Consider the following 22,941-nt stretch of genomic DNA (forward strand, 5'->3'; position numbering starts at 1 on the left):
CCTCATCAGACAGGGACTCTTGGAAAGGTGGATTTCCCTCTGTGTGTTTTGGTGAGGGAAAGGTGGATTTCCCTCTGTGTGTTTTGGTGAGGGAAAGGTGGATTTCCCTCTGTGTGTTTTGGTGAGGGAAAGGTGGACTTCCCTCTGTGTTTTGGTGAGGGAAAGGTGGATTTCCCTGTGTGTTTTGCTGAGGGAAAGGTGGATTTCCCTGTGTGTTTTGCTGAGGGAAAGGTGGATTTCCCTGTGTGTTTTGCTGAGGGAAAGGTGGATTTCCCTGTGTGTTTCGGTGAGGGAAAGGTGGATTTCCCTGTGTGTTTTGCTGAGGGAAAGGTGGATTTCCCTGTGTGTTTCGGTGAGGGAAAGGTGGATTTCCCTCTGTGTGTTTTGCTGAGGGAAATGTGGATTTCCCTGTGTGTTTTGCTGAGGGACAGGTGGATTTCCCTCTGTGTGTTTTGGTGAGGGAAAGGTGGATTTCCCTCTGTGTGTTTTGGTGAGGGAAAGATGGATTTCCCTCTGTGTGTTTTGGTGAGGGAAAGGTGGATTTCCCTCTGTGTGTTTTGCTGAGGGAAAGGTGGATTTCCCTCTGTGTTTTGGTGAGGGACAGGTGGATTTCCCTCTGTGTGTTTTGCTGAGGGAAAGGTGGATTTCCCTCTGTGTGTTTTGGTGAGGGAAAGGTGGATTTCCCTCTGTGTGTTTTGCTGAGGGAAAGGTGGATTTTCCTGTGTGTTTTGCTGAGGGAAAGGTGGATTTTCCTGTGTGTTTTGCTGAGGGAAAGGTGGATTTTCCTCTGTGTGTTTTGGTGAGGGAAAGGTGGATTTCCCTCTGTGTGTTTTGGTGAGGGAAAGGTGGATTTCCCTCTGTGTGTTTTGGTGAGGGAAAGGTGGATTTCCCTGTGTGTTTTGCTGAGGGAAAGGTGGATTTCCCTCTGTGTGTTTTGGTGAGGGAAAGGTGGATTTCCCTCTGTGTGTTTTGGTGAGGGAAAGGTGGATTTCCCTCTGTGTGTTTTGGTGAGGGAAAGGTGGATTTCCCTGTGTGTTTTGCTGAGGGAAAGGTGGATTTCCCTCTGTGTGTTTTGGTGAGGGACAGGTGGATTTCCCTCTGTGTGTTTTGGTGAGGGAAAGGTGGATTTCCCTGTGTGTTTTGCTGAGGGAAAGGTGGATTTCCCTCTGTGTGTTTTGGTGAGGGACAGGTGGATTTCCCTGTGTGTTTTGCTGAGGGACAGGTGGATTTCCCTGTGTGTTTTGGTGAGGGAAAGGTGGATTTCCCTGTGTGTTTTGGTGAGGGACAGGTGGATTTCCCTGTGTGTTTTGCTGAGGGAAAGGTGGATTTCCCTCTGTGTGTTTAGGTGAGGGACAGGTGGATTTCCCTCTGTGTGTTTTGGTGAGGGACAGGTGGATTTCCCTCTGTATTTTGCTGAGGGACAGGTGGATTTCCCTGTGTGTTTTGGTGAGGGACAGGTGGATTTCCCTCTGTGTGTTTTGGTGAGGGACAGGTGGATTTCCCTCTGTGTGTTTTGGTGAGGGAAGGGTGGATTTCCCTCTGTGTGTTTTGGTGAGGGAAAGGTGGATTTCCCTGTGTGTTTTGCTGAGGGACAGGTGGATTTCCCTCTGTGTGTTTTGGTGAGGGAAAGGTGGATTTCCCTGTGTGTTTTGCTGAGGGAAAGGTGGATTTCCCTCTGTGTGTTTTGCTGAGGGAAAGGTTGACTTCCCTCTGTGTTTTGCTGAGGGGATGCTTTTTTTTTTTTTTTTTCCTTCCAAACCTCTGGTGCCCAGAAAACACTTGATTTGTCCAGTGGATTTAAACAGGGAGAGCCTGATCCTGATCCCATTGCTGTTCCTTCCTTTGGGAATGCCTGGCAGGGCACGCAGCAGCCACCCCAGCCACGAGCAGTGTGCTGCAGCTTGAAGTGAAGACACAGCAGAGTGTGAGCTCCAGCTGCAGCTCTGTGTTTCCCTAAGGCAGATCCATCTTTCACAAAGCTGTGCAGCCCTGACAAGGTGCTTGAGCATGCAAGGTGTGGGTGAGGAGGTGGGAACACATCACCCCTGACACCATCCCTCTCCAAGTGATGCTGTTTCATCCAGAGGCAGAGTGTGGACTCAGCTTTCTTGGGCTTTGTTTAGAGCTGACTCACAGTGGTGATTCTGCAGCCTGAGGGAGCAGTCCTCCTGCTTCCCTCACATGACTTCTCTTTCCCTCTACAGGCTGAACATTGTTGGAGTCATAAAGCAGGGAGTGAAGGGGTATGTTAGGAGGTTATCAGTGCTCCTCAGATCCATTTCTGTCTGGGGACAGCCTGCATGCAGTGCTTTCCATGGGTTGAATGTTGACTGAGCACTTCTGTCCCTGTGCAACCTGCTTCACTCCTTGGTTGAATCATAGAATCCCCGAATGGGCTGGGTTGGAAGGGGCCTCAGAGCTCATCAAGTCCAACCCTTGCTCCACTCCCCCCGTGGTTCCCAGCCCATGGCACTGAGTGCCACATCCAGGCTCTTTTGAAATATCTCCAGGGATGGAGAATCCACCCCTTCCCTGGGCAGCCCATTCCAATGGCTGAGCACCCTCTCCAGAAAGAAATTCTTTCTAATGTCCAACCTAAACCTCCCCTGGCACAACTTGAGACCTCTTGTGCCCTCTTGTCTTGCTGAGAGTTGCCTGGGAAAAGAGCCCAACCCCCCCCTGGCTCCAACCTCCTTTCAGGGAGTTGAAGAGAGTGATGAGGTCTCCCCTGAGCCTCCTCTTCTCCAGCCTCAACACCCCCAGCTCCCTCAGCCCTTCCTCACAGGAATTCTGCTGCTGGATCCCTTCCCAGCCTCCTTGCTCTTCTCTGGACCTGCTCCAGCACCTCAATCTCCTTCCTGAGCTGAGGGGCCCAGAACTGGACACAGGACTCAAGCTGTGGCCTCCCTAGGGCTGAGCACAGGGGCAGTTGAAACTTCTCTCAAGGCTTTTTCTGGTGCTTGACCTTGAAGGCCTTAATTTTCCTTTTACCTTTTTCCTTTTACCTGAGGCAAGTTCCAGTCAGAGAAGGTCTGGAGGCCAAGGGCACAGCTTCTGAAGACTTCTTGAGGGCATCTTGGGTCCTGGTTCCCTTTCCCAGATCCATATTCTGTCTGGTAGTTTGAAGTCTTGTAAATACTTATGTGGAGCTTTCCATAAAGGCTGCAAAGTACTGGAGTGTTTGGAGGCCAAGCAGATCTTGGTTTCCTGCATGTCAGGTGATTTTTTTCTTGTCATGGTGATTTTTTTTTCTTGTCTTCTCCTGGCAGCAGGTCCCTCTGCACAGTCACGTTCTGGATCTTATCTAAGCCCAGACCACACAATCACTGAAAATCTGCCAGGGGTGTTTAGGCCATAAAACTCATTCAGCTTCCTTGGCTGCTCCAGGCAATTCTGGGGGCAATGGGAGTTTGGACAGTGCAGCCTTTAGTCTGTGATACCCTTGGATTATGGGATTATTTGGTGCTTTATATACAAGGAAGGTAAGAAAACAGTAGATGCAGTTTTGGCTTTTGCAGTTGATCTGTGTGAAAGCAGCAAGATTAGATGTTTCTGGTCAATATTTAAAAAGTAATGAGTGCTCAAGCCTGCTCAGCACAGCCCAGTGTGCCAGGACTCAGCCTTCCACACCAGCCCAGGGCTTCTCAGGCTCTGAGGTGAATCTTGGAGGCTCCAGGTTTCAACAACCAGAAGCTCTGTGAGGTGTTCAAAATATCCCCTGATGTTTCAAAGGGTTTGTACACATCTAGAACAGGATGTCAGATTCATAAAGCCTCCAAATGAAAAGCACTTTTTCTAGCTTTTTTTTCTTGTTAGCCTTTAGCACAGCTAACACTGTACAACTGCTTATTAGTTACCAGATGATACCACTGGAAAACTGAGGTCAGTATCCCAAGAGATGTAGACTCACTAGAAGATGGTAAAAATCATGTGGAGATGCAGCTAAATATAGATTGATGCTGAGAACATTCCTGGATTCTTGGATTTGAGAGGCTGCCACAGGCTCTGTAGAGCTGTGGAGTTATAACTCTGCTGTGAAATAGTTTTGTTGATCTAAGTTTAGCAGGGCACCCACTTATTGGCTGAGTGCCCTTGGTTTGTGGTGGCAACCATGGAATTCTCAGATTTCTCTTTGGCAGGTTCACAAACCTGCCACTTAGGTGTGGGTTTATTGTTTTTTTTGTCTTTTTTTTTTTTTTTTCCCTGGTGTGACTCTAGGGAAGGCAGTGTGTGAAGACAGGAGGAGATGAGGACACTGAGTGGAGACCATCACATGCTGTGTCTGTTCTTGCTGTTCCCTGGACTGCCAGAGCTTCAGCTGCAGACTGGGACACAACTGCTGCTTTTGGCCAGAGGCTGCTGGTCTGAATTCTGTCAGTCTGAGCTGAAAAATCCAGTGAAGGATTTGACCCAATTCATCCACTGTCTGTGACCTGAACAACTCTGAGACACTGAAGCCTTCCTGGTGTGCAGCATCCCTCTCCTTTCCCATTCAGGACAGCTGTGTGGTTATTTACTAATGATCCTAAAACTACATAATAACTACTGGTTATTCACTAATGATCCTAAAACATAATAACTAATAATTATTTAGTAATGATCCTCCAGATATCAGCATCTCAGCTCTTGGCTGTTCTTTGTGTCTCATTTTTATTTGAAGCCTGTGAGTTGCTGTCCCCCCTGACTGCCTCCATTCAGAGCCAGAGAGAGGGGTGACAAGTGGCTGTGCCTACCAGCACCTTTGCTCAGGTCTCAGACCCAGTGGGATCAGGCACTGGGTCTGGGTGCAGTGCCCAAACCCAAAGAAGCAGCAGTACAACCACCCCAGAGCTCCTTCCTGAGGTTGCTTCCCCCCAGCCCCCAAGCACAGGGACTGGATGAGCTGCAAGAGGGAAGCACTAGATGCTAAAGTGACAATAGTCACAAGAGCTTTAGATGGTGATGGAGCTATCTCTGGAATTCCTGCTGAGTTTACAGCACTGCTTTGATCCTGGTGATTTCCCTTTTTCATCCCAAAATAAACACACTGCTGCTTCTACAGCAGTCTGAGTAACTGTGCAATCCCACAGTGACTTTTTGCCTTGCTGGCTTTAGTCTGCACTGAGATCTGGGGCTGGTTTTGAACAGAATTAAAAGTTGCTTGAGCAATGCAATACCTTCACCCATCCTGGCAGCTGAGCCACAGCCCAGTTCCTCCCTGCTGTGTCTCTGCCATGGCTCTTGTCACCCAGGGCTGTCCTCCTGACCCCTTGCAGAGCATCTCTTGAGCTGCAGAGCTTCCAGAGGCTCCCTGAGCATCACAGCTCATGCAGTGTTCCCTCATCAGTCATGCTGTGTGACCACTTGCAGTATTGTTTATGGTTTCTTTAGTATCCTGGAGGAGAAAGCAATAAAAAACCACCCTATCTGCTGTAGGACAATGAGTCTTTCTTATTAGATTAGATTAGAAAACAGGGGAAGGAGAAGCCCTAACTGTCTTGGGGTCACTGCCTTGCAGGGTTCTAGCCTTCAGGCCAAGTTATAAATGCCCCATGTCACAAGCTTTCATGCATTTTATGTGCTCCCCTGCTAAAAAACCTTTCCCAACAGTCAGCAGGCTGTTGCAATCTTTCTTGCATGTCTTGTTTATAAGTGGTTGTGTTTAGTAACCCCAAAAGGAGGAAACATACAGGGTCAGAGCAGCTGTACATGGCTCTTGCATGTGTGCTTTCCTCTTCCTCAGCTCTGCTTGACAGCTCTCCCCAGATGACTGTCTCACAAGTTGGATGCTGAGGTTTGCCTCTCTTCTCTTCTCTCCAAGAGGTCTCTGCTGTGCTGCTCTGGAGTCTGGTGGGAGATAATACCTCCCAAAACCAGCAGAGAGAGTGAGCTCTCTGACCTGCTGCTGGATGGAGTCTTTCTCCACACATACAAACACACTTTTGGCTTCTCTGGGCATGTCCTAGCCTGGCTTTGTGCTTGTTAGACAAGTGTGTCCCAGTGCCCATGGTGTTGGGCTGGAGGTCTCTGGAGGGGAGAAGATCCTGGTTTTGGTTGTCTCAGACTTCAGGAAGCTGTCAGCCAACTTCTCTGCTCTGATGTGGGTGATATTTCTCTGCTTGCTGACTCTTTCCTGTTCTTTAATAAGAAATTCTGCTCTTGTGTGATGCTTCTCAGTACCACCTAAAATCACATTTCTGTGAAGGTGAATTTCTGGAATATACCACATCTCAGCTGGGTGGCTGACAGGAAGAGTTGAGGCAGAGCATCACTGCACCTCAAACCCTGACTGAACATCACAGCCCCTCTGTGTCCATCTCCTCATGTGGGCAGAGAGCAAGAGTGGAAAATATGGAGGCAAGGTTGGGGGCTTGAGGTCAGGCACCATTTTATCACTTAATGACAGCCCTGCCAGCCTGTGTCACTGAGAGCCACCATAAAATGCTTTCTCCTCTGAACTCCTACTGAGTGTTCCCAAGGAGGCAGTGCAGATCCCAAGGATTGGCCTCACCAAGGAGCTTCTTGGTCCTTCTACCTGTCTCCAGTCTCCCACCACCTCATCCTACATCCTAACTGCTTTTCCATGTCAAGCAGGGGTTGCAGGAAGACTTCATGACCAATTAGTCCTGTTTCCTCATGTCTCCCATGGTCTGGTCCTCTAACCTTTCAGCTGCACTGAGAGCTAGTGAAGGGTAAAATGCTCTTGGAGCATCCATGAACCTTGAAATCTGAAACATTGGAAGCTGGTGAGAGCCTAACAGGAGATGGGGAGGGTGGTGAGAAAAGCTCCTTAATTAATGAAGTAGTTGGGAGTTGCTAGGAAAGCTGTTGCCACCATCTTAATTCTTTGGGCCTGGGAGGAAATGCCAACCCAGCCAGGACCTCTGCAATGAGTGGTAATGGAGGCAGAGGTGGTTTTGGTGGGACCTGGCACAGAAAAGGGAGAGTTGTCTCTTCCACAGGTGAGAAGAGGCTTTTCCAGCTGCCCTGGCACCAGGAGACTTCCCTGTTGAGTGTTCTTGCTGGGATGAAGCAGGGACTGGATGTGAATGAGCATGGTCTGGGCTCACTGGAACCCAGTGGGATCTATCAGGAGGGATTGGGAAGTGGTGCCTTGGCAGGCAGGGGAAAGACATTTGTCCTCCTGCAGCTCTGTTGTTGTTGTAAAAGGCTGAAATGCTGTTGGCAGTGGAAATTTGAATGAGAAATTTCCCCTCTGACTCATGCAGGGTAACTCCTCCTCCTGCAGCCATGAGTTCTTCTCAGACAGGAAGGTTTAAGTTGTCTCAGGAGGTAAAGCACTCCTTCAAAAAGTGGTCCTGGGTGTCCTTGGATACCTTGGCATTTGATTTATAGACTGTGCCTTTCCCCAGGCTCCCCTGAAGGATGAGGAAACAAGCAAGTGAAGGGGGATAAATGAAATGGGGAGAGCCATGTTTTGCCCTCTGGCAGAGGATGCCAGCTGGGTTGTCCTTCTTGGGACCATCAGTCTGGAAAAAAGGAGCTTCTCACCAGGAAGAGCCCAGACCTGGCTGTGGCTTTTGATGCTGAGCTGGGTTTGGGTGTGCATGGGGGTGAGATCAGTGTGAGTCCAGGAGCTAAGCTGCTTTGAAGCCCTGAGAACAGAAAGGCCTTCAGGCACTTTCCCTCAGTTCCTCTTGGATGGTTGACTTTGGCCAGGCTCCTTGCAAGCTGCAAATAATCTTGCAGAGAACAACAACCAGGGTAAGCTGGGAGCTTGTGTGGAGTGCAGTCACAGGATTGGCATGGTTGGGAAAGACCTTTAAGGTCTTTAAGGACTTTTATGGCCTCCAACCATTAACACAACCTCCCCGCACAAAAAAAAAAAAATTATATATATATATAGCTAAGCTCACTGGAACATGTCCTGAAGTGCCTCATCTGCATGGTTTTTAAAAACTTCCAGGGATGGTGACTCCACCACCTCCCTGGGCAACCTGGTCCTGTGCCTGAGTACCCTCCCAGTAAAGAAGTTCTCCCCAGTATCTGGTCTAAACCTCCCTTGGGGCAACTTCAGGCCATTTCCTCTGCTCCTATCATTATTTATTTCAGAGAGGAGCCCAACACCCACCTCCCTACAACCTCCTTTCAGGTAGAGAGCAATAAATAAGGTCTCTCCTCAGCCTTCTTCTCTCCAAACTCAACACTCCCAATGTTATCAGCCTCTCCTCACAGGAGAGGGGTCTTCAGACCCTTTCCCAGCTTGGGTCCCTTCTCTGAACTCCCTCAATTTCCTTCTTGTAATGAGGGGCCCAGCACACAGCACGGGAGGTGCAGCAGTGATCAGGTTCCTGGTGTTCTTTCTGTGTAGCCTGAGCTGCAGAAATGGCTTTGGTCTGGTTTGGTGGGAGGAATCCTGCCTGTGGTGTCTCCTGGAAGCTGCTGTGTTGCACTGAGCAAACTTACATTTTGGAGGGCAAATGGGGGAGCTGGGAATTAACAGAATCACAGAATTATTGAGGCTGGAAAAGCCCTCTGAGATCATCAAGTCCAACCTGTCACCTACCTCCTGAAACACCTCCAGGGATGGTGACCCCACCACTGCCCTGGGCAGTCCATCCCAGTTCCTGATCACCCTCTCCATCAGGAAATGTTTCCTGAGATCCAACCCAAACCTCCCCTGGGGCAGCTCCAGGAGAGGAGCCTGACCCCCACCTGACTGCAGCCTCCCTGCAGGCACCTGGAGAGAGTGATGAGAGTTATGGGTCCAGAACTGGACCCAGCCTCACCAGTTCTGGGTACAAGGGCAGAATTTACATCCCTGGTCCATATCCTTGGTCTGGCTCAGCATGTGGAGGGGGATTTATCTGCATCAGGGGGCAGCTGCTTCCTTTCAAGGGGCTCCCCTCACTCCTCCCAAAAACCTTCTTACTGTCCTGGAGATTGCAATCATCTCCATGGTGAGAGTTGCACAACCAGAAGGGGGAGGATAATGATCTTGTGGATGAAAGGGCACAGGGAGGTTTCCTGAGGCACGAGGCTTGTGCTGGTGGCTGTGGGTTCTAGGCTGAAGGTCTCTGGGAAGGTGGTTGCAAACACAGAAAGGTTCCCTGGAGAAATGGGGTGGCCAGGATGTGCATTACCCAGCCCTGCAGGAAAGTGTGGGCAGCACCTCTCTGAGGATCTAAGGAGTGGGGTTTCTTCGTGCCCTTTGAGCATGGTTGGGAGGCAGGAAGCCCTTTTCATAAAAACTGCTGGAATCTGCCTTGAACTGGCTCTGCCTGCCTGCCTTTGATGTGGTGCAGAGGGCAGCAGGGCTGTGCTATCTCCTCCTCCTCAGCTCAGAAATGAGAAGGCCAGCAGCCTCCCAGTGCCTGTCTGACAAATCCATCACTCTCCCTGTCCCTGTCCTTGCCCCAGCCCTGGTGTTCTGCCTGAGGTTCTCTTTCTTCAGTGCCCAAGCACACACAGGAAGCCTGAGCCTCCACACAGCTCTGACTCCAGATGCATGCAGCTTCTTCTCTTCTAGTTCAGGGCTGAGCTCCTGTGTTTTGGAGCAGTTCCTGCCAAGGAGCTTCTTCAGGTCTTTTTCCATCATCCACCTTTTTAGAGTCAGAGCTCTAGCAGTGAGAGCCAGGGAGTGTAAAATCCCAAATACCTGCTCTTCCAGCAGCTCTGCTGCTGAGGGCCACTGGCACAGGCAGCTTCTGCTGGCTGCAACAAAACCTTGCTTAATGTTTTTTCCCATCCTCACCTTGGTTGGCTTGTGGCTCAGGTGGTGGTGAAGGTGCTCAGAGCACTGCTGCTGTTCTTGCTGCAGACATTTTTCCTCTCTGGAGAGGGTCTTGGACCATCTACTGGGAGAACTTCACCAGCCTTTCTTTTATTCCCAGTCATCAGGCCAACTGTGTCTCCAGTCTTTGACTGGAAGGGGAGAACTGGGAGGTGAGGTGATCTTTCCCCTCTGCTTGGTACTGGTGGAGGCATCACCCTGTGCCAAATCCTGGGCTTTCTTAGTGCAAGAAAAGCATGGACATCCTGGAGAAAAGGTCCCAAAGGGCTTGTGTTGGTGGAGCTTGGAGTTAAGTGGTTCCATACTGGATGTGCCAAAGACTGAATCTGCTCATCCTGTAGGATGTAAGTGGAGAGCTTGGTGAGGGACACGGGTGTATGGCCTGATGTGAAAAAGCCTGTAGCTTCTGCTGGCTGAAAAGGCTGATGTGCTTTTTGGTGAGGGTGTGAATGAAGGTTGTGCCAAGACTGCCAGCCCTGTTGTTTTCTGGAAGGGAGTGGGCAATGTGCCCCTTTCTCCCCAGCCTGTGGTGGGGGTGGGATGGAGCAGTGGTGCTGGCAGGGAAGCTGAGCTGCAGTCAGGAGATAGAATCATAGAATCATGGAATTGGCTGGGTTGGAAGGGACCTCAGAGCTCCTCAAGTCCAACCCTTGATCCACTCCCCCCGTGGTTCCCAGCCCATGGCACTGAGTGCCACATCCAGGCTCTTTTGAAATATCTCCAGGGATGGAGAATCCACCCCTTCCCTGGGCAGCCCATTCCAATGCCTGAGCACCCTCTCCAGCAAGAAATTCTTTCTAATGTCCAACCTAAACCTCCCCTGGCACAACTTGAGACCTCTTGTGCCCTCTTGTCTTGCTGAGAGTTGCCTGGGAAAAGAGCCCAAGAGATGTGCAGCTCTCCTGCCACTCAGCCTGTCACACCTGCTCCCTGGTGGTGCAGGAAGAGCAGTGGGAATGCTGGAAGGAGAAGTGTTCCCAGCTCTCCTGTGGGAGGGTGCTGGGGAGCTGGAACCAGCCTCCTCTTGGTGGTGCTTGGGGTCAGGTGAGAGGCAACAGACAAATGTCCATGAGGGAAATTCTGAGGAGCTGTTAGGAAAAGACTTTGCCAGTGTGGTCAGGTACTGGAGCAGGGCCCTGGGGAGGTAGTGGGATACACATCCTTGCAAATAATTCCAGTGGGAGCAGCTGGAATCAGCCATACAGCCATGCCCAAAGCCAGACTCTGGACCAGAAGTCTCCAGAAGACCCTTCCAGGCTGATACTTTTCAGTGGGAGATGCTGAGATGGTGTCCCAGGTACAGCCTGGGACTGAGCTCGACTCCCTTTTCCTAGGCTGCCCCAATAAGGAGCCATCAAGGAGGCTCCTTCCTGGTTTTTTTGTGGGAAGCTCATTCTGGAAGTGCCCCCGGGGACCCGTGCGGTGCCGGGTTTGCCGTTCCTTGGACGGTGACAGGCTTCATCTTGCATCTCTCCAGGTACAGCTACATGATTGACAATGTCATTCTGCTCATCACTGGGACCCTGCACCAGCGTTCCATCTCGGAACTGGTGCCCAAGTGCCATCCTCTGGGAAGCTTTGAGCAGATGGAAGCCGTGAACATCGCGCAGACGCCCGCCGAGCTCTACAACGCGATCCTGGTGGACACTCCCCTGGGTGAGCAGAGCCTTTCAAAGCTCCTCTCAGCTCTCTGTGGAGCTCAGGTGTCTCTTTCTGTGAGAGTTTATTGATAAAAAGATGTTCTTTAGGTAATAGTCCTGAACTTCTTCAAGAAATTCCTAAAGGTAGAATGAAACTCCAGGAGATAACTTGTTTGAAGCAGTTGATTCAAGAGAAGGTGACCCAAGAAGTTAAGAGCTGAGCATTTAAAGAAATCACATCATGACAGCTATAAAATTTATTTGGTCATTTCTAATCTGAGTTCTGTATATCTCTGATAAATTAAAACTTATCCTTCAGAAGCATATTTTGCAGTATTTGCTAGGGTTTGATTTTATGGAAGAGAGTGCAGATGTGGCCATGCTGCCTGGGATGGCTGGGCTTGAGTGCAGGTTTCTGCCTCTCCTATGCCAATTTTTTCCTCTGGAGGCCCAAATATTTTGCTGTGTGCTTCAACAAATGCCCAAGCCAGCTCAAGGAGAAGTTTGGTCTGTGTGAGCCATGCCTTGAACTGTCATGGAAGTGCAGGTGTAGCTCTATCCTGTCAGCTGGATATGTTCTCTTTTGGGAACCCTCACCTGAAATTAGGGAGGAAGGAGGAAATTTGAGAGGTTTTACACAGTGAGATCTCTCTAGTAATTACCATGGGTCACCTTAAGGAAGAGCTACCTGGTCCTCTGTTGGAAAAAGTCACTGAATTTCCAGCACTTTTAATTGGACCATTGGGCAACTTTTGTAGATAACTGTAGAGATCTTGCATATACCCAGTCTTGTTCTGAGACTGATAAAATGAGCTCTAGATAAGGAAAACTCTTTACATACCAAAAAACCCCAACCAGCAACAGCAAAAAGGAAAACAAATTCTTTAAAAATTTCCAAAAGTCTTTTTAAGCTCCATGTGGAGCAGGATGCTGCATTAAGATCTAATGTCTCAGGGCTGCAAGCCTTGAGCAGGAGGTTGTGCTGACAGTCAGCAAGACCTCCTCCCCTTCTTCTCTGCCCTGGTGAGGCCACATCTGGAATGTTGTGCCCAGTTCTGGGCCCCTCAGTTCCAGAAGGAGAGGGAACTGGTGGAGAGAGCCCAGCACAGAGCCCCCCAGGTGCTGAAGGGAGTGGAACATCTCCTGGGGAGGAAAGGCTGAGGGAGCTGGGGCTCTGCAGCTTGGAGAGGAGGAGACTGAGGGGTGAGCTCAGTGATGTTTATAAATATGGAAAGGGTGAGTGCCAGGAGGATGGGGCCAGGCTCTGCTCAGGGATGTCCAGTGACAGGACAAGGGGCAGTGGGGACAAACTGGAGCACAGGAGCTTCCACAGAAATATAAGGAAAAACTTTTCCAGGGTGAGGGTGAGGGAGCCCTGGCCCAGGCTGCCCAGGGGGGTTGTGGAGTCTCAAAGCCCCCCTGGAGGTGTCTGTGTGACTGCTGGAGGTGACCCTGCTCTGCCAGGGGGGGGTTGGACTCAATCTTTTGAAGTCCCTTCCAATCCCTCACTTTCTGTGGTGACACTAAACTCAACAATAAGTTCTTTAAAGGTAAAAGCTGTAGGAAGTGGCTCTGGAGAAGAGCTCCAAGTCTTGTTGTAGGAGAGGTAGTCACAAGAGACTTTCTAGGTTAGCATCTGTGGGCAAAAAAGTGGTGAGGTATGCCTGAGTCAGTGATTAATCATACTTTTGGGGTTGCTAGAACAGCAAAACACTTCTAAGTCATCATGTTGTCTTTGATAGAAATAGTTGGGTTTGGAACTGAAAAGGCTTTTGCAAATTCTCTCTGTAGTAATGGGGGCAAGTGAAGTCAAGCAGTTGTCATGGAAAAGTGATTTGCCAGCTAGAGCCAAGCAAAGGAGGGAAAACATCTCTCAGGAGATGAGGTTGCAAGGTGGGGAGATGCAGCAGCAGGAGAACCAAGGCTCTGCCTGCAGCTGAGCTGAGCCCACTTTGGAGGGATGATGTGTGGGAAGAAAATCCTTCTCACGAGTGGGCAGGAACCTTCCTGTTTTGGGAAGAAGATGGAACCAAGGATTTCAAAGCCAGTGGTTCTCAGAGACCCTAAGAAGTTGAGCTGTGTGTGGAGTGGGAAGGCCCCACTGGAGTGGAGAGCAGAGCTGCAGCTGAGGGGCTTTGCCCCTTCCTGCACTTGGCCACGGGGGAGCTTTGCCTGCTCCTGCCCTGCCCAGCCTGAGCCCTTCACCCTTTTGCCTTGGCTGTGCCCTGGAGGCTGTGTCCCATCTCCTGTGGCATTTCTTCAGCAGGAGGACATGGGCAGAAGCTGTGTTGCCTAAACAAGCAGCACGCAGGCTCCAGTTGTTGAACTTGCTCTGCTTCCAGGGACCACAGGGCTCCATCTCCTTGAGTGGCTGTGTGGCTTGGTGGGAATGCCTTAACCCCAAATGGCTCTCCTAGGTTAGCAGGGCAAAATAAGACTGGCCCTTAGCCTAATTTGGGACACTGGAGGGCCAAGGACTGAAATAGCTTCTGTTCTCATTCCTTTGCTACTGTGAAGTAGCCACTGCTGCTGGCCAGACTGGCCAGCAAGTCCTGCAGTGAAAACCAGTCCTGGCACACTCTGGTTTCATCTGTGCCAGCCACAGGGAGCTGTGCTGCTCCAGCTACGTGGCATTGGTGTCCTGCTGTTGGAAAAAAAATCTTGGGGAGGGAAGAGGGGAGTCAGTGCATGTCCAGAACTTTCTAGACCCAGCAGATGCCCAAGTGCTGGTGCTGTAGCAGCAGGACACACCAGAGCTGGAGCCTGCAGTGTACCTGGTCTGTCAGCCAGCAGAGCACCCATCAGCTCTCAGCATGAGTGCAGTGTGTCCTTGACCCACAGCTGGACTGCACAAGCTGAGGAAGATGATATTTCTCTTTGTAGCAAATTCAGTGAAATTGGCTGCTGAGTGAGAGTTGAAGAAGTCATAAAACCCTGTCAGTGGGGTTTTGTTGTGCTCCTGCTAGCAAAGGAGTGGTACAACAGCCTTGTGGGACTCCAGAGGGACAAGGCTCATCTTTATCTGCAGCTTCCAGTACCCTGTGTCAGGTCTGAAATCTGTGGTATGTTGGTGGCAACAGCTTCTCAAACTTGGAGGTGCTCTGTACCTAAGGCTGAACATCCTACCAGAAGGCACCAGTTCACCTTCCCTCCTCTTGCTTACCTCCAGCTGGAGAAGTAAAAGGCCTCAAAAGAAGTGGAAAATGGGACTGGTAGATCTGACCAGGGGAAACACCTCAGGCTGTAGGAGCTGTGGCATCCCTGTGACTCCTTAGTCCACCTAAGGTGCTGCAGGAGGAGGGAGCAGCTCAGTGCCAGCTTAAATCATAGAATCATAGAACTGGCTGGGTTGGAAGGGACCTCAGAGCTCACCAAGTCCAACCCTTGATCCACTCCCCCCGTGGTTCCCAGCCCATGGCACTGAGTGCCACATCCAGGCTCTTTTGAAATATCTCCAGGGATGGAGAATCCACCCCTTCCCTGGGCAGCCCATTCCAATGGCTGATCACCCTCTCCATCAAGAAATTCTTTCTAATGTCCAACCTAAACCTCCCCTGGCACAACTTGAGACCTCTTGTGCCCTCTTGTCTTGCTGAGAGTTGCCTGGGAAAAGAGCCCAACCCCCCCCTGGCTCCAACCTCCTTTCAGGGAGTTGGAGAGAGTGATGAGGTCTCCCCTGAGCCTCCTCTTCTCCAGCCTCAACACCCCCAGCTCCCTCAGCCCTTCCTCACAGGACTTGTGCTGGATCCCTTCCCAGCCTCCTTGCTCTTCTCTGGACCTGCTCCAGCACCTCAAGCTCCTTCCTGAGCTGAGGGGCCCAGAACTGGACACAGGACTCAAGCTGTGGCCTCCCCAGGGCTGAGCACAGGGGCAGAATCCCTTCCCTGGACCTGCTGGCCACGCTCTTCCTGAGCCAGCCCAGGATGCCATTGGCCTTCTTGGCCACCTGGGCACACTGCTGGCTCCTCTTCAGCTTCCTCAGCTGTGCAGAGGCTGAAGCACTGCTCTGCTGTGTTGTAGCAGGCAATTTGGAAGCTGTCTCAACACCTCTGAGTGCCTGCATCTGGGAACAGTTTGGGGTTGGCTCGTTTTTAAATGCAGGGTGTTCTGTCAGTGATGCTGGGGGCCAGAGCTGAGAATAGGCTGGTGTGAGAGCCCCCAGAATGATTGTGGCCTGGGGAGCCATGGTGGAGCCTGAGGTTTTGAGTCATGGCAATTTGGTGGCTGGTGGAGATAAGGGCCAGACCAGGGAGGGACCAGCTCAGCACAGGATGTACTTCTGCATGGTATTGTTGAGGACTCTTGAAAAGTGCCAGATATGGTTAGGGCAATGGTAACTCTGCCTGTGGCTCTCTTTCAGCTGCTTTCTTCCAAGACTGCATATCTGAACAGGACCTGGATGAAATGAACATTGAAATCATTCGAAACACACTCTATAAGGTAAGTGAGTCCCTGGGAGGGGAAGGAGATGGTCATTTCCCTGTTGATTACCAGCATGGCAGCAGCTCTCTCTTGGGTCAGGAGCTGCAGTTTTGGCTGGCTTTGCTCAACCAAAGCAGAGAAGGTATTTTTCCTCTGAGAGAAGACTTAAAAATAAATTTGTTTTCTTCCCTGGAGCTGTAATAGAGAGAATGTGACCAAGAGGTAGTTGCATCTGCTGGAAAGTAAAGGCAGTGATCTCGGAGGGGTGTGACATCCCATCACCCAGCTTTGCAGAGTCATGGCACCAGAGTGACTTGGGTTTGGAGCCATCAGGCTGTCACATGCAAGAGAGTTTTTTTAGAGGTCCTGCCTTTGAAAAAATTTCCTCCTCCTCCTCCAGGCAGGAGGCTGCTCCTTAACCACAGGAGTTCTGCTGCAGAGCTGCCTGCATTCAGAGGGATGAAGTGGTTTGATCTTAACTTGGCTGAAGGGCTCCCACGGGCTTGGCCCTCTGTCTTGAGCTCTTTCAGCACAGCCTCCAGCAGCCTGCTCAGGTCTCCAGTGGCTGTGGTCAGATGCTTTTGGGAGAACATTGTGGAGGGTGCAGCCAGGGTCAAGGAACCAAGGAATCCTGCATGCCCAGGGAGAGAGGGGCTAATGGTCTCCTTGTCCTGAGCCTGCACTGGAGCTGCTGTCTGCTCTGCAAGCCCTGTCTGGTTTGAGCTGGCAATATCCAGGCAGGTGTTTGTGTGCAGGCTGTGGCTATCTCTCCATCTTGACTCTCTGGATGAAGGGTGGGATGCAGATTGTATCTGCCAGCCTTGTTCTGGCTGGTGGCAGCCAGCCTGCAGTCACTGTGACCTCTGCTTCCCAAGGAAGCCGTGGCCTTGGAGAGGCAGAGAACAACACATCAGGCATGAAGGGAAGGAGGGAAAGGGAGGGGAGAAGGAGCTGTGTGTGTCAGCAGTCATGCCCAGCTGCCTTCCCCCTCTGGCTGTAACCTGTGCACAGAAATACCTTCATCCTGCCAGGCACAGCCCTCTGGGGAGCTGAGGCAGGGAGGAGAGCAAGTGCAGAGTGAACAGGTTGGGAGCTGGAGGTGTCCCCTTGGGTCCCAGCTGCCACGTCCTTTCCCATCTCCTTTTTGAGGCCTGAGACTTGTTTGCATTTTCCTCTTCCTACCCCTGAACTGAAGTGTGAGCTGCCTGCTGTCCTCAGCCTGTGCTGGGACTGGTTCTTGCCAAAGAGCAGCCCCTGGGGAGCACAGGGGTTCTGTCAGGCACAAATCAGAGTGACACAGGAGGTGAGTGCTCCTGAGGCTTTCTCTTGAAGCCACCTCTTTCCCCAAGGACTGGAAAATGTATAATGCAATGCAAATGGGTTCCACAGGCAACATGAGGGAAATGAAATCAGGGCTGAAATCTGCTCTGAGGAACAGAGCCAGAGGGTGCTTGGGGTGGATGCCTGCATCCCAGAGGAGCTGACATGGGAAGGGGAAGGGCAGCCCCCAGGACCTGCTGGAAGCTTCTGGAAGGAATCTGTGAGTGTGTAGGCAGAAGGTTTGAACAGGCATTGCTTTCTCCCTTTTTTTCCACATTTTTCAGGGGTGTGCTGAAGTGAAGCTGATAACTTTTGGCCTTTGCTGGTGACCTTCTTGTAGGAGCCAGGTGAAGGAGCTTTGTGAGAGGGCAATAAAATAGAGCAGGCAAATCAATATGGACAGATGTGGAGTGATGTATGGGAGAGGCAAGGAGGTGAAGCCAGCTCTGCTTGTGCAGTGAAGGTCTCCTTGTTCCTTTCTACTGCTAAATGAAATCTTGGGTTACAATTGACCTCAGCAAATGTCTCTCTGCAAGGGGCAAGGAAATCTGTTTCTAGCAGTAGAAAAAAACCTGCAAATATTGCTGTGCTGCTGCACAGATCCCTACTGTGTTCATCCTGAACACTGTCCCATTCCTCTCCTCTCTCATCCCTACGTGTGAACAGCAGAAGGAGAGAAGTTGCCAAGGAGTAAAGGTTTGGGTACAGTGACTTCTGGGTGGGGAACTACAGCACCAGTTGGGATTCCTCACCTGGAAGAGGAGTGAATCAGAGCTGTGGTGCTGGGAAAGCCAAGGTGGATGCAGAGGCTCCAGATCATCCTGGGGCTGGAGGCAACAGGCAAAGGGGCTTGGCAGGAGGGTGAATGAGGGGGTTCATGGAAATCCAACTCTGTTGAGCATTGTTAAATGCCAGGAGACTGCAGTTTTTTCCAAAAGAGAGTGTGTGTGAAGTGGTGTCACACAGGGGAGGTCCTGCAGCACAGCTGGCTTGCAGGCTGTGTTTCCATGCTGTCTGTGACACTGGGTTCAGTGCTGGATGTTTTAAGTTCACCTATTTTTGCTTTGAAAGCCTTAAGTTTCTGACCTTTCTGTGTGAACTCTGAGAAGGGCAGAGGAAGTGGGTGACCCTTTTGCTCAGGTCCCCTTCTCTCTTGTCCTTGTTCCTGTGGTAGCTCTGCAGGGTGATGCTCTCTGCTCTCCAGCACTTAAGGGCTGGTGACAACGTTCTTCAGTGTCACCCAACAGTGTCCTCTTGCACTGTGTGGTAACAAATATTGACAGAACACTGTAATCCAGGTGCTTTCCAAGTGCAGAGCCTGAAGGTGTCCAACATGTGCATTCCTGGTCCGTGTTCAGTCCTGGAGTTCTTGTGACAAAGCAGAGATTTGGGATTTCTCAGCCTGATTTCATCCCATCCCTTTTTAAACGATTCTGCTTGCAGCTCTTTGTCCAGGGAGATCTTTTACCACATGATGGCTTCTTCTGAGAAAATTTTTGCTAAACAGCACTTTCAGCTGCCTTCATGGGTTCCTCCTGGGAGATGCAGTCATCTTCCAGCTGGATTACAGTACATCTCCACAAAGGATTGTGTTTCCTGGACTCAGTGTGGCTGTGCCCATCCCGATGTGTTTTCCACGGTGCTCCAGTTGGGATGGAGACCAAGTGGCTGCAGCGTGGAGAGAGCAGGACAGAAGGTGGTCAGTTCCCTTCACAGATGTCCTGCCTCATCTCTTCCCACTGGTGCTTTCTGAGCATGGGTCTTGCAGCTAGAGTTGTGTGGCTTGGCAAGTCTGTGGGGCCAGAGCAGGGTCAGGAAACCACGTGAGGATTGAGTGACTGCTTTGGAGTTAGGCAGCTCAAAGGAGAAAACAGGCTTTAACCTTCCTCCTGCAATTGCTTGAGCAAACCAACCCACAACCCCTCATGTCTCCAGCTCCTGGAGACACTGACCTTCCACACTGACCTTCACCTGGGAGGTGAGAGTGCCTGTGCTGTTGTAAAGTGTCTGGGAGCATCCCTGCTTGCTCTCTGTCCCCTCCTGAGCGGCCCCGTGGGGCAGTAGATGGAGCTGTGTGGAACAGCCCTTATCTGCCCTCTCTCTTCCAGTCTTACCTGGAGTCCTTCTACAAGTTCTGCAAGGTTCTGGGAGGTACCACAGCAGATGCCATGTGCCCCATCTTGGAGGTAGGTCTGGAGACCCCTGTAGCTGCCATGATATTTGGTGATCTGGCCCAGCTGGCCTGCCAGCATCCCCATGCACACTCCATCTTGCACACTCCTACACACACTCCTTGCACACATCCACCATGCATACTCCTGCTCTTCAGCATCCCCATGCACACTCCACCTGCTCACTGGGAGACCTGGAGAGACCCTGCCTGCAGGGACAGGACTTTGGACAGGTTTGGTTCCTGCTCTGGCCAGGTGCAGACACCTGCCATGTTGCCTTCGTGGCAACATCTTCATCCTCTCACCTGGACAACAAGCAGGAGAACCAGCAGAGCAGGCCAAGGCCAGCTGTGGAATGTGCAGGGCTTGGGAGCAGGAGGTGAGAGAGACTTCTGTGACCTGAGCAGACTTTTGCTCAGGGGTTTGGCTTGTGCCTGGGCTGGGGATTTCCTTCCCTGGCCGCTCCCCAGGCATCAGCTACTGGGCAAACTGGGAGCCCAGCCGTGTAGCACGTCCTGGGTGGCTGTAGAGCACACCTGGGTGCTGCTGCCCTCCTCTGTGGCTCTCTGCAGAGCAGGGTGGGTATCTGCTGACCTCTGGCAGCCCCGGGTGACCCCCTCTTCTCCTGCAGTTTGAAGCTGACCGCAGGGCCTTCATTATCACCATTAACTCATTTGGCACCGAGCTGTCCAAGGAGGACCGGGCAAAGCTGTTCCCACACTGTGGCAAGCTCTACCCTGAGGGCCTGGCTCAGCTGGCCAGGGCAGATGACTACGAGCAAGTCAAAAATGTTGCTGACTACTACCCTGTGAGTGCTTTGGGGCTGTGGGGACTTCAGAGAGCTTCTCGGGGATTGGGGGAGGAACTGGGCTTGGGGGGGACCCCGTTTTCTGCTGCTGCTGCTTTTGGCCTTGTGCTCTGCTTGGCCAAAGTGGGGTTGGTTTGCTGGAGCTGGGGATGCTGTTGGCCCTGTCACTGCAGTGGTGACAGGGAGCCCAGGCACCCCCTGTGCACCCTGTCCCACCACCAAGCTCTTGAGGTACTGGGGGGGCAGCAGTGACAGGCTTGGGTTAGGAGAGGAACCTGCCTTCAATGAGATGTGGTGTGTCCCATCTCCTGCTCTCGTGGGTCACTGAGATCAGGGGAGATGGACCTGGGAGATGGACACACTTGGGTATATCTGGGTTCCTTGAGCTGCTCTTGTGCATGGCTGGGGGTGAGCTCAGTGTCCCCTGGGTGAAGTGACCCAGGCGTGTGACACTGTTTGTGAGCTCAGGGGCCTGGCCCAAACCCTCCAGAGTGTAGGAGGAAGGATCTTTGGCTGGAGAAGCTTGCAGATGACATCAAGACTTTCTCTGCTTTTCTGGGGCTGTGCAGTGCAGCCTGGGCAGCATCCCCCTGGCCCTGCTCATGTCTGCTCAGGGCAGACTCTTGGCTTGTGTCCTCTGCTGACCTGACCTGGTGACTGGGGTGATGTACAGGGCCTAGAGATGCTGTGGGGTTTGGGTAAATCCTCTTGTGATGTCTTCTGGCAGGAGTACAAGCTGCTGTTTGAGGGGGCTGGCAGTAACCCAGGGGACAAGACCCTTGAAGACAGATTCTTTGAGCATGAGGTGAGTGAGCCCTGAGACACTTGTCCTGCTTGGTGCCAGCTGCAAAGCTCAGCACAGCCCAAGCTCATCTGCTGCCCTGCCAGCAATGCTGTGGGCAGGGACTGGGGAGAGGAACAGGATTTTTCCCTCTGCTCCAGTGAGGAAACAGGGGCCCAGCATGGAGCTCAGTCCCTCTTCTTGCCCAGAGAGACAAGAACAGTGTGGGAGGCAAGTTTGGGGCTGCAGGTGGGTATTTGATCTGGTCCATTGATAGCAAAACCAGAGCTTAATTATGTGGGAAAGCAGGATTTCCATAACACATCAGGGGATAAATAGTTCCTCCCTTCCTATTCCAGAGCCTGCCCTGAGCCATGTGCTGCAGGGGTGCAGAGCAGGGCAGTGGTTGGTGCTGAGCCCTCCAGCCTGCTGGGAAAGTCATGGAGCTTCCCGAGCTTCTCCTTGCCCAGCTCCTCCCACCTGAGCTGAAAGACTGAGATCTCCTCCTCTGGTTCCTTCTTTCTCTAGGTGAAGCTGAACAAGTTGGCTTTCCTCAACCAGTTCCACTTTGGTGTCTTCTATGCCTTTGTGAAGCTGAAGGAGCAGGAGTGCCGCAACATCGTGTGGATTGCAGAGTGCATTGCCCAGAGGCACAGGACCAAGATTGACAACTACATTCCCATCTTCTAACTCCCTCCTGCTCCTCCCAGAGCCTCCCACCCCTGGAGTCTGGAGGGAACCCCATTTAACTCCCTGAGTTATCCCTTTTATCCCTTGCCCCGACTCCAGGGATGTCTCATCTGTGGAACTGGCTCAGATGAGGAGACTCTCCAATCCCTGGTTAAATTATTCACAAGCTGAAGCTTGAGTTGTGTGTGCTGGGAGGGTTTTGGAGGGACCAGTGGCCCAGGCTGGGCCCTGTGGAGCAGTTGTGTATCTCATAGTCCCTGTGTTCCTGTAATAATTGCTGTATGTGCTTAATGCTCGTAGAGCAAACACCAGCTGGGGGGTTCCTCCTGCTGCTGCTGCTGCAGAGGGACACGTCAGGCCTGCCAAGAGGTCCTCTGCCAGTCCTCTGTACACCTCCTCCCAGTCACTTCTTCCTCTGAGATGTAGTTTGAGTGTGATTTGTAGTGTAGCTCATGCTGCTGTGCAATCCCTGCATCCCCCTGTAACTCACCCTGACCTGGGAAGGACCAAGCAGGCCCAGGCAGGACTGGGATGGACCCTGTGGAGCAGAGCTCCTCTCCCCTCCAGCACTGTTTGCACTCCTGTCCTGTGCTCTTTCTCCTGCCCCACAGCCTGAAAGGGCTCCCTAAGCTGCTTGAGCTCCTTCCTCCCCTGAGGACCCACAGCTTGGAGCTGATTGTCACAACCCTGCACCACTTGGGGCTCCTTTAGGCTCTGAGGACATTGCTGGACCCCCTGCACCCCCCTAGGCTGGCACAGCCACCTCCCCCTGCCCAGGGCTGTCCAGGCACAGCTGGTCCTTGGGCAGGGTGAGCCTTGCCCTGCCCTACTCAGTCACTCTGGTGAGTGCTGAGGGGGGCAGCTGGTGGCAGAAATGTCCCACACCCTGTCCAGGCCCTGCCTGCCTGTGGTTAGGGGCATGGGGTGGGGTGGCAGCCTGGCTTCTTGCTGAGCTGTGTCCAGGCCACCTCCCACTTGCTCTCAAGGTGACAGTGAGAATCCTGCCTGGGAGAATCCATGCTCAGTGCTGCTGCTGGGAGGGAGGAAGGGAGGATGGAAAGTGGCTCCATCCCAACTTGTGCTGTGGTCACCTCTGCAGTGTTTGTTATCCTGTGATTGCCTCCTCTCTCCAATAAATATCTGCCTGCTGCACTGGACTCCCCCACCTTCCTTGGGTGTCCCTTAGCCAGAGAATCAGATGTTTGTGGTGCTGGAGCCTGGAAACACTTGTTTCCACCCCAGGCAAGGAGGTTGTGCCACCTCTTAAGTGCCTGGGTAGCTGCTGCAGCCCCTGCAGTGTGTGGTGCCTGGTCTGTGGGTGCTGGTGGGTGCATGGGTGCTGGAATGGCCCTTGCTCCTGCTCTGGGAGTCCAGAG

General features: G+C 52.0%; 1 protein-coding gene across 1 annotated transcript in view; it reads left to right on the forward strand.

The window, feature by feature from the left end:
• The window catches only part of ATP6V0D1 (ATPase H+ transporting V0 subunit d1), a 40,928-nt gene extending 18,206 nt beyond the window's left edge, over window positions 1-22,722 (forward strand). Inside the window, exons 3-8 of the mRNA XM_071757144.1 lie at window positions 11,211-11,389; window positions 15,734-15,813; window positions 19,224-19,301; window positions 19,918-20,094; window positions 20,822-20,899; window positions 21,404-22,722. Of these exons, the coding sequence (XP_071613245.1) occupies window positions 11,211-11,389; window positions 15,734-15,813; window positions 19,224-19,301; window positions 19,918-20,094; window positions 20,822-20,899; window positions 21,404-21,565 (754 nt within the window). The 3' untranslated portion in view covers window positions 21,566-22,722. The remainder of the gene's footprint in view (window positions 1-11,210; window positions 11,390-15,733; window positions 15,814-19,223; window positions 19,302-19,917; window positions 20,095-20,821; window positions 20,900-21,403) is intronic.
• The last annotated feature ends 219 nt before the right edge of the window (window positions 22,723-22,941 follow it).

Source organism: Heliangelus exortis, chromosome 13 (genome assembly GCF_036169615.1).
Source record: "Heliangelus exortis chromosome 13, bHelExo1.hap1, whole genome shotgun sequence".
NCBI lineage: Eukaryota > Metazoa > Chordata > Aves > Apodiformes > Trochilidae > Heliangelus > Heliangelus exortis.